Raw genomic sequence first — 17,078 nt, 5'->3', positions numbered from 1 at the left:
GCCATAGTAAATATCATGTTTATCAAGACTGTGCAATATAATCATGTGGAATAACACTCCACTCATATTTATATTTATGTAACATACCCCACCTCTTCTACCATTACATTCCCTTACAAAAATAAAACAACAACTGTATATCTGTTTATGTAGCATATCTGTTCTTAAGTTATTTTTTCTTCCCTATTTCTTCCGTATTTCGATAGATAGATAAATAGATAGATAGATAGACAGACAGACAGACAGACAGACAGACAGACAGACAGACAGACAGATAGATAGATAGATAGATAGATAGATAGATAGATAGATAGATAGATAGATAGATAGATAGATAGATAGATAGATAGATAGATAGATAGATAGATAGATAGATAGATAGTATGGCGCCCTCTGTTTGTTGGATCAAGCAGGTGAACTGCAGTAATTTGACACGTTTAGCTTCCGGTTGCTCTCCGATGCCTGTACATCAGGCACAGAAGGTGAGTAACGCGCGCATGAGCAAACTTATTAAATATTGCATTTATAAGTAGAGTGATAACTTGTCTGACTTTAAATCACGGTAGATGATGTTTGTGCCGAAACTTGAGTGAATTTCTTTAATAAAGAGATGATGATAGCTAGTTAATCAGCTAGCAAACCAAATATGTAAACAAACACAACAGACGGAGTTATCAAACAAATAAAGAAAAACTGAGCTAACGCAGTTGCATTTTAAGCATCGGTAGCCTGACTTTAATGCACAGGTAATAGATAAGTTCTGTTATCTGCCTAAAGTTGTGAGTTAAGCCATCTGTTAGCATCTTATCTCCTAGCAGGCTAACAGATCACAATCATTTTAGCCCTGAGAATAAATGTAGAACCTGTGCTGAAATTATACTGCAAAATACACTAAAATAGACTTTAAAATCAAAATGATGGATTATTATGGGTCTTAAATATATTAACCTTGCGCACATTTAGCATCACTTTACGTTATCCAGAAGGTTGCTGTATACTGCATATTTCCCAAATATGGAACAACATCAAAGTAAAAATACCCCGTGGTGAATTCCTCTGATTGTTTTGTTTTTAAAGTGTAATGGCATATTTCATTACTCATTATAGACCTGTCCTGTTATGCAGTGTTAAAATCATATCATTCATGGATAATCCCTTCTGCGATTCGAACCTAGATTATTTTGGTTACTAGCCCAGGTCTTTACCAACTTGACCACGCCACCTTTTCTAGATCATATGGTAGAGACACATCTAACGTCAAAAGCAGCAAATAATTCAGGGTGCTTCAGGGATTCTGCCCTTAAATCAATGTACTGTAATTTGCATGTAATGAAAAGTTTCTAATCAGTGACATATTGATATAATTTGTATGTGTTTTAGTGTTGGCAATGCAGCCGCCCCTCCCGACAGCCACAGTCAGAGAGCTGGTGTGCTCCTGTCTGCATCGAGACCCTGTAGCATCAGACCTGTGCTGCAGCCTATTCGTGGCCGCCGTACAGAGCTATAAACATGATTCAGTGCTCAGACCATTCCCTCCTCGCTACCTTAGAGGAGAGATCAAGGACTTTGAGGACCTGGTAAGACTCAAATTAATATGGAATGCAGTTTGTCTCATATTTAAGATGGTCAGATGGCATCTCAGATAAATCATTGAAAAAGGGTCACCCCAGCAGGGTAAAGATAACTTCGATATTTGCTGGTAACTTTGCTTATAGTTGGTAAGGGACTGTCTGAAAAGTCCACACATTGTGCTTCAACGTGCTAAAACTCTGGCATCCAAAATGCTGAAGTCTTGCAAGAGTCAGATGTTACATTCATAAACTGTGTTTGTTGTGTTTATTTGGAGTCCTGCAGCAACCCTACACCTAATCCTAAACCTTATACCACGGGTCTGTTGAATGCTTGATTCTGATTGGTTCACGGACGTTCTAAGGTGTGCAATTATTTTTCAAGGAAATTTACGGCTATGAAGTAGTTCCAGGTCTTGACCGCATAACGGTTCCTTATCACTCCACCAAGTTAACTGAAATAACTGAAAAGTTATAGGCTACAGTCCACCACAGCAAACACATCAAACGAAAATGACAGATTTCCAGAAATAACTTTTAATATCTATGAGAATTTCAACAACTGGGCGGCAGCTACATTGGACAGTCCAGATGAAAAACTTTACAAACAAAATAGAACATCAGAGTTAGCTGGCAACAGCAAACAACATAAAACAATCCGCAATGAACAGCTAGACAGGCTTGAAGCCGAAAAACTCAAAGTAGACTCCAAAAAAACAACTGCTTGGACAGTAAATGTGTTTAAAGATTGGCTTAAAACCATTTCTGTGGAAGAAGTGGAAAGAGAGGGGGTAAATTCCCTAAATACCCAGCTGTGAGCTTTCTATGCCACAGTCAGAAGCGCAGCGGGCACAGAGTATTCTAGTGTAAAGTTTTCTTTTCCTAAGAGCTGGACAGAACCATCATATTTCTAACATCATTGGGCAAACGGAATACAAATCATCCAACAATGTAAAAATTGAACAAGGCTGGGAAAGACATCAGCTCTCATCATCATCCAATCTACACTGCTGAAACAGAGCACATTTGTAACTCTCCGTATCTGTCACCAGACACCGCAACCGGGCTGGTTCGCAAAGTCTGGTTTGATATTCAGCTGAACCTGGCGAGGCGGGGGTGAGAAGAAAATCGAGAGTTAGGAAAACATTCATTCATCATTAAAAAAGACAAAGGTATTGAATATGTTTGCCTGTCTCATAATGCAGAAATGAAAAACCACAAAAAGCCCAGTGATCCCAACAAGACTGCTACCGAGGATTCATGTTCTCCAATCCAGATGACCCCCTTTGCCCAGTTAAAACTTTAAAAAGTTAATCACAAAATGCCCACGTGATGCCACAACCTTCTACCTTCATACACTGAGGGTCCCACAGGAGAAGCTTGACGGGAGAGAGTACTGGTACTCTCACGAACCGATGCGTGTGTATTATCTCGAAAACATGCTTCTGCACATCAGTGAGATTCCCTGAGAAGCACCACAGTTCAAATATTGTCAGAGGCAGGCTGGAAAGCAGGCAGATCATGTCTGCCACTGGTCACAAGTGCGAAACAAGTCCGAGAAGCTACTGGGCACCTTCGGCAAAAGACAGAAAGCAATGGAGCATGATCCCGTCGGGAAACAAAAGTCCAAATGCCACCAAAACGTTTTCAAATGCCACCAAAAATCAAACCTACGATCCCCAGGAAAACACAAACTCCACCAACAAGCCGCCTCCCTGCATATGATCTGCCATTTTGTCAAACTTTCAAATTAATGGAAACGTGCATTTTGATTTCAATAAATAAACCATTGCCAAATCATGTGAAGAAATATATAAATTAAATAGAATGGAATGAACAGAATAATTAAATAGAAATGGGAATGAATAAATAAACCCTAAAAGCCTACTTGCAGTCTTTTACGTTCCATGCAAATATAATACAAATAGAACGAATAAATAAATATTGTCAAGCCTACTTGTTCACAGGTGTTTTCGTTATTTATAACTGTAAATACAACAAAATACAACAAATAAATAATGATACTTGTTCACAGGCTTTTCTGTATAATTTATTATTGTATATAACAGGAAAATAGACACACACACGGTAGCTTGTTTCTCCAATAAGTGCTTAAAATCAGCACAGGCCTGATTCCTCCGTTGCAAGTTCTAAAGTGACGTTTTCAAACTAGCAATGAAGCTTCAGGTTGTGTCATATCAAGACGCTGAATCCATGGCAGAAGAAAGTAGTTCCACTCACAAGACCATTTTAGGGACAGAAACCTGAAAATGTCTTGAGATAAAACTCTGAACGATGATGTAAAGTGTGCCAACCGTAGTACAAGTGGAATAATATGCTAAATGTATGTCAGTTTCGGTTCAGAAGCACCCAGTCGCTCACTCTCTGCACACACAAACACACAGAGAAACTTGATTCACGCTACATCTCCCCCTCTCTCACAAACTCTCTCGGGAGCAATGTCAGCACATCCTCACGACTCGTGGGATTGTAAAAATTGTTTAACAATAGAAAAGCTATATACAAGCATGGTGACACACCACTTCTTCGACATTATTCCTGACGAGAGCTGCTCCAGACACCAAGGTAATTCTTAATTAGTTTCTCTCTTTCTCTGGCTCACACATGCACATACAAAAGCACATATGCACTACTTAAATGTTGAAAACAGTGCATCCTCCATTGCTAGGTCTAAAGTGACGTTTTCGAAGTAGCTGCGGAGGTGCAAACTGTATCAAAGCAAGACGATTAATCTGTGGTGGAAAAATAGTTCCACTCAAGAGTGTTTTTTGGACGAAAATCAGAAAATGTCTTGAGATAAAACCCTGAATGATGTTTTAAGGTATGGTAACCATGGTATAAGCAGAATAATTGACTTCGGCCCGTTGAATTATTGGAAAACAAATGCACACACCCGAGGTGTAACGTCACTCCGCTGCAGCGTGACAGCATTACCACCTTGGGTGTACATTATTTTTCAGTAATTCAGCAGTCTGTCAGATATTCCTTAACAAACTTAACCCTTACCACAAAGATTAAAACATTTTAAGTTTGTAAAATGTAAAAATATACAGAAACAAAGTGGGTGGTCACTCCTGGGCTCGTTTTTTGGGCTTTGGTGGCAGCGGTTCTCAGATTGAAACTTTCTCTGCTGGATCATGGGTAATGTAGATGTTCACCAAGAATTCCGCTATTTAACAGGATTTTTAAACAATGAAGCAGACTGATATACCATCTATGAACAACCTCGGAGCTCAAGGTAGATTAGTCTTTAAAGTCTTGTAAGTTATCATTGAAAATCAATTAGTCTATGGAAAAAATGTATGTGATTTTTACTTCTGGAACCACACTGTTGCACTCTAGGGAGCACTACTTGGGCGCATCTTGTTGTGGGTGTTCCTTGTTGTCTTGCTGGATGCAGACGGATACACTTGGATCATTTGGCTAATATGTGGGTTCAGATTATAGATTATAGTTTACAGCCAGAGAGGAGGACATATTGTTGGCTTCAGATCATCATCTCAAGAATATAGCACACCAAAACTACACTAAGTGCGCTATTTGGTTTTTCAAATGAAATAAATTATTTTAAATGGTTTAAAAAGTACTTTCTTGGTATGTAATGCAACTTTCAAGATGCTTGTGAATATCGTAATTACAAGTTACGTGCAAATTGATGACAAATTGAAGTCGTACCAAAACCCAGAAATCTAGATCATACCTAAGTTGCAGAGTTGTGACTTTGAAATAATTACAAAAAATCAATCTACTAAAATGTAATCTACTGGTACAACAGATAGAAGAGCTATTGGTGTCACTCATTGTGTATTTATTTTAGATTGGCTTCTTTAGTATTTTTTTGCTGAGTTGAATGCATGTCATAGTTGATGGACTGCCAAGACAAGTATTTTAAGCCTTATATTTCTGTGTTCATCGCAGCAAAAAGATGTGGATACTTTACCAAATGTGAGAGATCTGGTTCGTCTGGGACATGGAAATGGAGACCATCACCTGGCTCTTGTGCACTGGGTTCTTTCGTCTAAGGGTTTCGCTGTGAAGACCCTTCAGAAAGAGGAGGTACCAGAAAAGTTCAGGTTTTATCTAAGGCTGTTGATTTAACACATTAATTAAATGCAGTTAATTGTTAATTTGCTTGTTTCATTCTCACTCGATTTCCCTCTTTTAGTTTTCCAGACTCAGTCAGCTGATCCAAAGTGAAGGGGTGTCTGCTCCAGCCCCAGACTTCCTCTTTGAACTTCAGTACTGTGATCTGCTCAACTCCAAGTTTGAGAGGACGCGGGCTGGACGGGATCTAATCTATGCATTCCATGGCAGCAGACTGGAGAACTTCCATTCCATCATACATAATGGATTACACAGCCATCTAAATAAGGTTAGGACTTGGTGTGTCATTGTATGATGCATGATATATTTTATGTCTGTTTTGGATGCTCTCCAGGCAAGTCTGATTATGATGGAATACCAAGAATTGTTTCTGAAGAAATTAAGATAATATACCCATTCAGAAATGCTGTTTTACCACTACGGTTGCTGCAGAAATTCTGCATTTGCAGGTCTTAACCGCTAGGTTAAGAGTTGAAGGTGGTAGCGTATGGTACATCCATGAGTTGTGTGCATGAGCGGGTGGTCAGAGAAGCGGCTAAAAAAAATCTGATGTTGATATCTATTTTTATATTATTAATTTGTGAATGAAAAACAAAAACACACACACAAAAGCAATAATTATCTTATTTTAAAATGTATTTATTTTTGATAACAATAGACAGAAAATCCAACGTAAAAATGTGCATCAAACTTTTCAATATTTAGAGCAGGATAGTCAACAGCACTTTATAAGAATGGCAGAGAAAAGCAGGGACACACTGTGTCATTAAAGTATGTGAAACTGGGACTGGAAAATTGGAAAAGTGTTAAGAAACCAACCTCAGGCAATCAGAAGGCCATCAAGTCAAGCGTCATCTGATAATATCAGTAACAGAAAAATAAAACTTTCTTTGTGTAAAATTGCTGTCTATTTGTATGGCTTTTGTACTATGTGGAAAATAAATGCGGGAACGGGCATGGTCGAGAAGAAAATCACATGGTGAACATGGAGTAAAATTCAGTGGGCACATTCAGGATAGAAACTTTTGGGAGCAGGATGGAAAAAATAGTCCCGTGCAGACTTCTACCATTACTTGCCACTATAGCAATAGAAGTTCAATAGGTGGAAACTTAACGCATCAAAGCTTATTCTTGTGAGTAGCAGTTAGAGTAAACAAGGTTGGTGTACATAAACAACACTTTGACTTGTTGGTTGGATGATGTTGTGAAATGTAGACATGCATTTGAAGCTTCTTTGTTTACATTTACTCAGTGTTATTGTATGTTTTACTGTGTACAATTTAATTAATCTTAACAAACTGTATATCTATACTATATTTGTGTGAAGATGATGATTACAAGTAGAGGTCAACCTATAGTAGAGTTTTACGATACCGATAACTAAAATAGTGGAAAAGGCAGATAACCAATTAAACGACTGATAGTTTTTAGAATCTACTTGTAGAAAGTTAATAACATTTCTTAGTCTTTCCTTACTTTGATGGGCACAGACATAGACGCTACAACATGCAGGTTATTGTTCAACCAAAATCACAACGCGAGACATTGACGCTACAACATGCAGGTTATTGTTCAACCAAAATCACAACGCGAGACATTGACGCTACAACATGCAGGTTATTGTTCAACCAAAATCACAACGCGAGACATTGACGCTACAACATGCAGGTTATTGTTCAACCAAAATCACAACGCGAGATATTGACGTTACAACATGCATGCAGGTTATTGTTCAACCAAAATCACAACGCGAGACATTGACGCTACAACATGCAGGTTATTGTTCAACCAAAATCACAACGCGAGACATTGACGCTACAACATGCAGGTTATTGTTCAACCAAAATCACAACGCGAGACATTGACTCTACAACATGCAGGTTATTGTTCAACCAAAATCACAACGCGAGATATTGACGTTACAACATGCATGCAGGCTATTGTTCAACCAAAATCACAACGCGAGACATTGACGCTACAACATGCAGGTTATTGTTCAACCAAAATCACAACGCGAGACATTGACGCTACAACATGCAGGTTATTGTTCAACCAAAATCACAACGCGATTGTTTTTATTTCACTTCTAGAGGCCGCTGTTATACTGTAGGACCTCTGGAGGAGAAACACGGCAAACTATCAGCAATTATTGGCCTAGATTTTTGCTGATAACCGATAGTTCCAAAAGGCAACTATTGACACTGATTAATCGGTAAAACTGATATATCAGTCTACCTCTCATTGCAACTCCAGTGTTTTCCATATATGAACAAATATGTAAGGCAATTTGGTTATGATTTGATATTTAATTTGTCTTCCAGACATCACTATTTGGAGAAGGCACATACCTGACCAGTGACCTCAGCATGGCCATCCTGTATAGTCCCCATGGTAATGGATGGAGGGAAAGTGTTCTCGGGCCATTGCTCAGCTGCATTGCCTTGTGTGAAATCATCGATCATCCAGATGTAAAATGTCAGGTGAAGAAGAAAGGTAATTTGTGTTTAAGATTTTAATAACTAGCTTTACATTTAAGCTCTTAACTAAATTAGATGTGGTCCTTTGGGGATCATTTATTTTTCTTGTTACCAAACATCTATTTTGCTTCCTTGATTCCTAATCTGTGCAAATTTAACATTTGAGTCATGACTATGCTGAAATTAGATACTATCATATTGCATACCACATTAGTTTTCTCAATCAGTTTTACATGAACTAAAACCAATATAGTCCAATACTACTCATGTCCTTTGATGATTAGTACTATCAAGTGTCCAAGCAGATATCTAGGAATGATCTGCTTCCATTATTTGTTTCAGACTCGGAGAGCATTGACCGCCAGCGTCTGAGGGCCAGGAACAGTGAAGGAGGTGAGGTGCCTGAGAAGTACTTTGTGGTGACCAACAATGAGCTGTTGAGAGTGAAATACCTGCTGGTGTACTCTCAGAGACGCTACAGATCACGGTAAGACCCTACTCCAGAATCCATATTTTCACAATATGTTTTGAAGTCACTATAGTGTGTGTGTAGTGTAGATGTTTTACCAACTGTACATGTTAACACTGTGTGAATTGTTTTATGATGTGCTGTTTTGTTATGATTTCAGAAATGCTCAAGGGACATCATGGCTCGTCAGACATCATTTTGCGATAATGATGGGCCTCTATCTTCTGCTCCTTATATTCATTGGTGCCTTCAACTCGTCCGCTTTCCAGTCCTTCTGGCACAGAATGTTCCGGTGACACAGGCCACCGCTTGCATCACGTAAACCTTCTTGTCCAAAGTGCCTTTACTCACAAAGACTATCATGAAAGAGCCTCGTTCTAGGCAAAACAAGACAACGCTCAGGAACTGTCTCAATACAACATTCCTCCCTGTTTCATTTTGTTTCATTTGTTCTACATGGTTATCAGTTCCACCATCACCCTTTTATTTTTTTATGTAGTTTTGGGTGATTGTCACAAAACCTATCAAGAAAATGTCCTGCTACATTTTAACTCTAAAATAAATACAAAAACAAATAATGATATTTTGCATAAATTAAGCATAATTTTTAGATTATCTTCATGATAGTTACACACATTTTCCTCCCAATTCTCATTACCGCAGTGTAAAAATACAAAAAATAATTAATTAAACTGTAAAGTATTTAAAAATTATAGTAGTACTCCCATGGTTCTGCCTTTTAATTTTTGCTGATTTTAATTAAAACTTTTTTTACAACAGCATTGTTTTTAACTATAATATAGTAGGAAAAAAATCCTGTGTTACGGTAATGAAAATCATCATTGAAAGCAATGGGGAAAGTGAAAGTAAAATGTCCGGATGCATTTTGGTAATGACATTTGTGTAAAATGTGCTTAAGTGTCCTGAAAATAATTTCACAATGCAAAAAATGTTCTTTTATTTTTTTTTTGCATTGTGAAAAAAAAAAATATATATTATTATTATTATTATTATTATTATTTTTGATTTGGGGTTAAATATGACCAGATTACTTTCTTGACAGGTTTCATTAGAATCACCCTTTGATATAAACACTGTGCATTTACCAGAGTAAAACCTGCATTTTGTGCAAATTAGCTTTGTGAATGTGCATTTTGTTACGTGTTGGCATGTAGTCTATTAAATAACGATGGTAACTTTTCTACTGTTTGAATGATAAGTTCACTATATTAACCAAATGATCAAATATTTTTCTTTATAAGCATTGTCCACTAGATTTAACGCATTGGTTTTTGGCCTAGACATTGGCAAAATTGCTGCTTGTATTAATACATCTCAGAACCGTGAGGTAAATCAGATCTCTAAGGTGTTTTTATATTAGATTGAGGTTTTTGCTCCTGTGTAGAATGTCATATATTCCTAGACTACAAAATGATGTCACTTATGCAGAAGAACCATGCCATTATGGTCTATTTCAGCAAAACTGTCATTAATATTAGTCTTTATTTTGCATAAATGTTTCTGATTTATTAATTTGAATAATCCAGTTCGTCTGAATATTGAAATTATTTAAATAAATACAGTATCCTTCAAACAATATGGTGTGTTTCCTAAGAGACTCAGCGAAAGAGTGAATATTAGTGAATTGGCTGTTATCTTGGTTTACGGCTCCTGGCACCTTCAAGGTTTTGTCTGTCTACTGTGTTTATCTGTAAAAAACAACAGCAGCAATACACGGCTGATAACACAAGCGGCATCTGTTTCATCTTAATAAATGGAGCCTTATTTGTGTGCCCCGTAATGTAGCACCAATTACTCTAGTTTTAAAAGTAGAAAAATGACTGAATCCCATTGAAAAATACTAAAAACTTATTGAATTAAATTTCTGTTTGCAGGTAAAGTGGTTGCCATATGGTAAATTGATATTCATACATAAAATATTTTGTTGCAATATTTTACATTTATTATAATAACTGAATTATAATATTTATTAAATAATTAAATTCTAATACTATTAAAAATGTGTTCATTTTGAAAGTAATATCCATCTATTCCATGTGCTTGTTTCCCCCAGATTGAGAAAATGTATCGTATGCTTTCTAATATGGGAAGTACCATTGTAAACCTCATTAACCCATAAACAATGTTCGCTGCCAATATATTTATCAGAATTAACCATTTCCCTTATTTAAGCAGCTTTAATGTAGACATCAAAAGAATTGTGAACAAGCTGTTCTATTGTGGATCTGGGCTTTGTGCTGGCTCATGGATGGATGAGTAATTGCAGGCTCATAAACATATTGTTATTCAGTAACAAGCTAACAAGAGTGGGAAAGCATCTACTGTAGGTACTTTTCCCAAAGGGGTCAGTTTCTGTAAACTCCTGCATCTGACCTTTTATATGTATGAGCAATTTCCATGTGTTGTATGATTTGCACACAGAGCTACTATTAAAGAGTTATTTTAAAAAATATGTTTATTTAAAAATTCACAAAAGTTGTACAAAGCATTTTAACTGTATGTTGCATAACTTATAATTATATGTATATATATAGCATACGTATATTATATGTATGATTTCAAAATTATAAAAAATCTAAATTACAATTATTTATAATTAATATGTAATTCTACATCTATATACTAGAAAGCACAATTTCTTTTGAGTAAAAATGATTGCAGTGCATTAATACAGATAGCTGCCTTTAGTGCTTCATTTTAGAACTGGATCACATTATTGCCGGGTTTCTCTTCAAATGCAGAATTAGTTCACTGTAGTTGGACAGGCAGGAGATAAGCACACAAAGAATCCCTCAGAGTTGCTCTGTTGAAAGAAAAGTAGTACCATTTAGGGTTAAGAATGAGTTTCCGGAAAAAAGTGGCATTTATTGTTTGGCTTTAGGTAGGTATTCCATTGTAGAGTCGCAAAAACGCTAATCGTAACGCTTTACAATAAGGTAGTATTTGTTAACATTAGTAAACGCATAAGGTATCATGAACTAACAATAAACAATAGAGTTTTACAGCTATTATTAATCTTGTTCAATGTTAATTCATTATTACTTCATAATGCATTATTACCTAATGTTAACATACACCCCTCATCTTGAATGCCTCATTTAAAAAATCTATGAATTAACAAATTAACATCAACCAAGATTAATAAATGCTACAACAATATTGTTCATTTTTAGTTCATGATACCTAAAGCATTTATTAATATTAACCAATAGAACCATATTGTAAAGTGTTATACAATTTAGCAAAAGTGTGCCTTTAAAATACACTAAGATAAAGACATTTTACATTTAAAACGTCAAATATATTTTTGCAACAAATGTTTAAAATCAGCTTCAATATTTAATAAAGGAATGTCAATGCAAAACACAGAGGCATTATAATTTATAACACATAAGCAAACTTACCTGTAGGTTCTGGTGGCAAACTGGAGGTTGTTTTTCCTCGGCTAGGTGACTTCGCACACACCTTCCATAGCGATGCAGACAGACGTGGTCTGTTGGGCCACATGACTGAGGACAAGGTGGAGGTTTGAGAACCAGACAGCTGGAGCAGGTTGTGTGCTGACAGTAACCTCCACACTCAAGTTTATTCATTGCTACAGACCTGTAGGGTAACATACATAGAAAATTCACTTTGAAAAGAAAGAGACACTAGATCACATGCAAAAGACTTTGTTTATTGGGCTGAAATTATGTCTGAAATTCCCCAAATATACATGTCAAATAAAATAATCTGTAAGGCTCAGCCACATTTATTTTTGCACAGTAAAATCAAATGAATGTAGTGATCTCAAGTCATCTCAATGCAGTCATCTCAATCGAAATCTGCCCAATCAGGAATTCTGTCTGATGTACTTTCAGAGGCAAAGAAATTTCCATAAGCAAATTTTCTGTTGGGTTCAATGCTTGCTTTGTCATGCAAAGGAAAATGTGCATGAGCCTTAAGACTGAGGCAGGATAACACTTTGAAACGGTCAGTGCTTTTCAACAATTTCTTTGGAGCAGTTACCTTGACGAGCATATCTCATTGGGGTTTGCCTGACAGAATTCCCATGTACAATCGGGGCGACAAGAGTTGGTTTTGATGACCTCAAGCACTGTTTGGACATATAAAACCAACATGAACAAAATGTGCACCAAACAGCTTGTAGAGCATAAGAACCAATATTCCAATATTATGGATATTGTTGCAACGAATGATGCAAAAGTGTCCAACATTTAAATCAATCTTTATCTAATTGGACCTAATCAAATGCATTCTGAAAGATACATTGGTTGGTAAAACAGACAATAAAGTTGTTGGACACCCATTACAATATGGATGAAATTTCAATTGGAAAGGTTGTGGATTTCATCACTGTTTAAAGATAAGGACAATCTGTGCTTTGCTTTTATGGGAAAGTGTTCCAAGATCAAAGGAATCCTTGACTGCCATATCTCTTTTCACACTTCATAAATTAGATTAACCTTGATGCCAACTTTTTCAACAATGTAGACATGCACTTAGAAAGTTAAGCAAGTACAAGCTAGTGTTCCTGATGTTATTTCAATTGGATATCTTCTATTGTACAAAACAAGGAGCACTTTCTTCCAAATTTAGACCTTTAGGAATCTCTGTTGCAGCTAAACAAGTTTTGGTAACTGATGTTATTGCAGTCTACAGCTTCTGAGGTACCTGATTTGCAGGTTCCCTTGCGTTCTGCCTCTGGTTTTCCGTCTGCACCTTCTTGGTAAGTACAAACCAGTCCTTCATCGCACTTGCCCAGGTAGTCCCACGTCCCTCCACAGCTTTCTCCTGCAAGTTTGGCACAGGCTGGGCAACAACCACAAATCCCTGTGGTGATACCACCCTTGCACTGGAGCTTGAGTGCTCTACGAGGGGAACAATGGATGTACTCACACGGTGGACAGTGCAATGTTTGGAGTACCTGCAACCCAAGTTGTGTACGCTCCAAGGTGGCCATCTCCACAGCCATTACTGGCCACAAAATGACCATAATCGAGAAAACATATGGACTCATACCTGGACTTGATATTACAGAGATAGGCTCGCTTGAACCACACGCTCCTTTTATATAACGGTCCTCACAAGAAGACATTTTACGACCATGCACACAGTCTCTGAGACATTCAATCTCACCTCCTCCCTTCTTCACAACCAATAGATGATAGGGTATTACAGTATGTTTGTTGAGTCTGAATTTGTGGTTAATTATCCCCCAAGTCTTATCTTTACAATCTCTCTGTTGTTCTCTTTTTGTCTTAAAATCAATACTTCCTTTTGAGCAATTTTAGATAAGTCAGATGGAGAGGAAAGACTGGACCCTTTATGTATGGGTCACATGACCAATAGCAAGGGAGCAATTTAGGGCAACAAAGACAAGATTAGGATATTGGCAGGTTTTCTGAGAAGACCTGTGTGTCCCTTTATTCACAAGCTGGTACAGTTGCAATAAAACGTTGCTTTCTGTCTGGCCTATAGATCTCGGCACAGATGCAGGTGTCTCAAAGGTCATACCCTTGACCGTTTTATCCCGGATGCATGTCTACTCTAGATCGTAATACAATATGTAATGCTTGCCAAAACAATATAACACGTGGAAACGTTGCTACCGAATGTTACAGAATCCTGACACTGAGCCAATTCTGCTGAGTTACTTACAAGCACCATCTCCTGTCAGAAATATTGGCCTTAATTTAAATGTGTTCTTTTCCTGTGGGGTTCCTGATAGCGTTTTGCCCTGTGCAGCCTCAGAGATATTGATTAACCTCCTTAGACCCCCACATGACTGCTGTGTGCAGTTTCCATTTCCCTTTTTGATTTGTAACTTGTAGGACCTAATAAACAAGCAAAAATAAATAAATAAATACATTTCTAGAGCAAATAGGGAGAGCCCCTCCCTGGTTTTGTATTGAAGAGGACGTTCTTGACCCTATTTCACCATTGCAAAGCCTTTCTATCAAACTAATCGGAGAAGTTATGTTACACCTCGTTATCTCTCATTTGCACTCTGTATAGACAAAAGTGTCCAGAGTGTTTAATTCTGACATTTATTTAAATGTTGCCTTGAGCATATGGGTGAAGCCAAAATGATGTCCCCTTTCTGCTGGTCAGAGTGGATTGTGAGGGGGGTTACTACACTCTGTGACCTATATGAGAGTAGTGTTGAGATCCTTTGAAAATTTGGTTCAACATTTTGGGATTCCCAAGTTCTATAGGTATTTACAGCTGTGCCATCTGTTCTGTACTATTTTGGGGAGTAGTATACACCCCATTAAAGCGGTAGAGACTCTGTGAGTGGTGATAACTGCTTTTGGAAAAGGTCATGAGGCATCAGTGTATTACTACCTGCTAATTCAGAGTCTGGGGGTCGGAGCTTTAACTTCTATCAAGATAGTTTGGGAGAAAGATTTTAACTTGTATTGGAGGAGGGAGTGTGGGCTAAGATTCTAAAAAACGGCAAGTCTGTATCTAGAGATGCAAGGGTGCGCCTTATGCAATTCAAGATTTTATATAGATTCTATTGGACCCCCTCTAGATTGTATAGGCTTGGTCTTAAAGACACACCCACATGCTGGCGATGCCAATCAGAAGATGGAGACACAACCCATGTTTTTTGGTGGTGTGTTAAGATCCAAGAATTTTGGTTGAAGGTTCAGAGTTTTGTGTGTGACGTGTTGGGCACTCACGTTTCATTTAGCCCCAGACTCTGTATTTTAGCCGATTGGGGCAGTCATCAAAATAGGGGATAAACACATAAAAAATTGGGTTCTGACCAGTGTTATGACTGTTATGATAAGGGGATGGAAGTTGACTGGAGCGCTCTCATTTCGGGAGTTGTGCACGGAGATGGGGAGGGTGGCAGCTTTCAAGGAGGTATCATGTAGGAGGCTGGGGATCTGGGATTCATTTGATGGGAAATGGGGCAGTTATTTGGCATTTTGGGGGGACTCTCAGGGAGAGGCTGTGGAGAGAGAGGCGTAGTTTTAGCAGTGTATGATTATTATATATATATATATATTATTTTTTTTTTAAATTGTGTGTGTGTGTGTGTGTACTTATGTGTGACCATGGAGATGTTTGTTGGGGGTCGGGGTGGTGATTGGGGAGGGGTAGTAGTGGGAGTTAAATGTTGATTCAATGTATATATGTTTTGTTTTTGTTTGTCAACTATATGAATCAATAAAAAAAAAAGAAATGGCCAGCTTCATCAAATCACTGCCAACCATGTTAAAATAATAATATATTATACATTATATATACATTATAAAATCCTGAATCTATGTACTGATTATCATTGCCCCATGTCTTCCAAACATGTTGAGTGATCCAAAAATCATCTGCAGCCTGAAACTGAACTTTTGGTCAGATTTTAGGAGTAAATGCACTTAGCTGCATAGAAAGCTATAGGATGCACCCTTGCTCCCTATTTAGTGAATGACTTAACCTCCAGTGTGCTGTCTGTCTCAGAACAAGAAGGAAGCCTGACTAGAGTCACTCAGCATGCCCTGGATTCGAACTTGGAACTCCAAGTGTCAGTGTACTTTACTTGCTGAGCTACCCAGGCCCCCACACAATGTAACACAAGTATTTTTCAATGTGTTAATGTTGAAAAATATTCCAAATAAAGAACTTATTTTTTTTTTTCAACTTTTGAGGGAATGCGATCCTAATTTCATCATATGTGGACATCATGTTTAACAGCACACTTACACGTGAAAAATCTATAGATTTTTTAAAGCCGCATATCAAATGAAACTAGAGATGCTGCTCTTTACAACCAAACAGGTCAATTAAAAAACTTAAAGGTTTCTTACCAGAGGCACATTTGTTGGTGCTGCGGCTATACAGCAACACTTCCTGTATAGCAGAGTCATGCTGTTGTCACGTGACTCGATGTGCCAGAATTTTAACACTGAGTGTTAAATTTTACCTTTAGAGTGTTGTGAATAGTATTCAGCCTGTTTTAATTCTTTTAAATTATGCGTTGCATACAGTAAATCCAAAATATAATATCCACACGTGGACATGGGTTCGCACAAGGTTAAGGTCCCATGTAAACCAGGAAGTAACCAGCCTGATTTCACAGTTAAATCAGAAAGAGTAGGCCGACTTTTCTTTAGCAAAATTTGGTATATGCTGACCGAAATTTAAAACACTGCCCCCAGTGGCCAAAGCGGTAAGTGTTGTAGGGCATAAAGGCACTTGTGAGCTTCATTTATGACCAGGAGAGGTCAACAGAACAACCTCCAAATCACGCTGGTCAATCATAGCAAATTTGACTAATTTCTGGTTTCAACGTGGATACGAACCCTGGTCTTTCAAGCTGCTGACGCAACACAATGCCGGTTGAGGCAGGAGGAGATAAACATGCTAAAATCTAACCAAATATATCCAATATGAAATGCTGCATGTCAG

General features: G+C 37.6%; 2 protein-coding genes across 2 annotated transcripts; one reads left to right on the top strand and one right to left on the bottom strand.

Annotated features, from left to right (window-relative positions):
• The first annotated feature begins 429 nt into the window (after positions 1 to 429).
• parp16 (poly (ADP-ribose) polymerase family, member 16) lies at positions 430 to 10,229 on the top strand. Its single transcript, XM_052123051.1, has 7 exons — positions 430 to 482; positions 1,381 to 1,577; positions 5,508 to 5,645; positions 5,755 to 5,961; positions 8,015 to 8,186; positions 8,513 to 8,657; positions 8,800 to 10,229. Exons 2-7 carry the CDS (start codon positions 1,389 to 1,391, stop codon positions 8,933 to 8,935), a joined length of 987 nt encoding a protein of 328 aa, XP_051979011.1. The 5' UTR covers positions 430 to 482; positions 1,381 to 1,388; the 3' UTR covers positions 8,936 to 10,229.
• Positions 10,230 to 11,204: 975 nt separating this feature from the next.
• On the bottom strand, positions 11,205 to 14,869 carry LOC127640697 (cysteine-rich motor neuron 1 protein-like). The gene is made up of 4 exons (XM_052123394.1): positions 13,335 to 14,869; positions 12,669 to 12,756; positions 12,065 to 12,263; positions 11,205 to 11,463 (listed from the first exon to the last, which is right to left on the bottom strand). The coding sequence occupies exons 1-4, from the start codon at positions 13,756 to 13,758 to the stop codon at positions 11,404 to 11,406; spliced, it is 771 nt and encodes a 256-aa protein (XP_051979354.1). The 5' UTR covers positions 13,759 to 14,869; the 3' UTR covers positions 11,205 to 11,403.
• Between the last annotated feature and the right edge of the window lie 2,209 nt (positions 14,870 to 17,078).

Source organism: Xyrauchen texanus, chromosome 49 (genome assembly GCF_025860055.1).
Source record: "Xyrauchen texanus isolate HMW12.3.18 chromosome 49, RBS_HiC_50CHRs, whole genome shotgun sequence".
In the NCBI taxonomy this organism is placed as follows: domain Eukaryota; kingdom Metazoa; phylum Chordata; class Actinopteri; order Cypriniformes; family Catostomidae; genus Xyrauchen; species Xyrauchen texanus.
The sequence above is the reverse complement of the archived record's forward strand: the minus strand, read 5'-3'. Positions and strand labels throughout refer to the sequence as shown.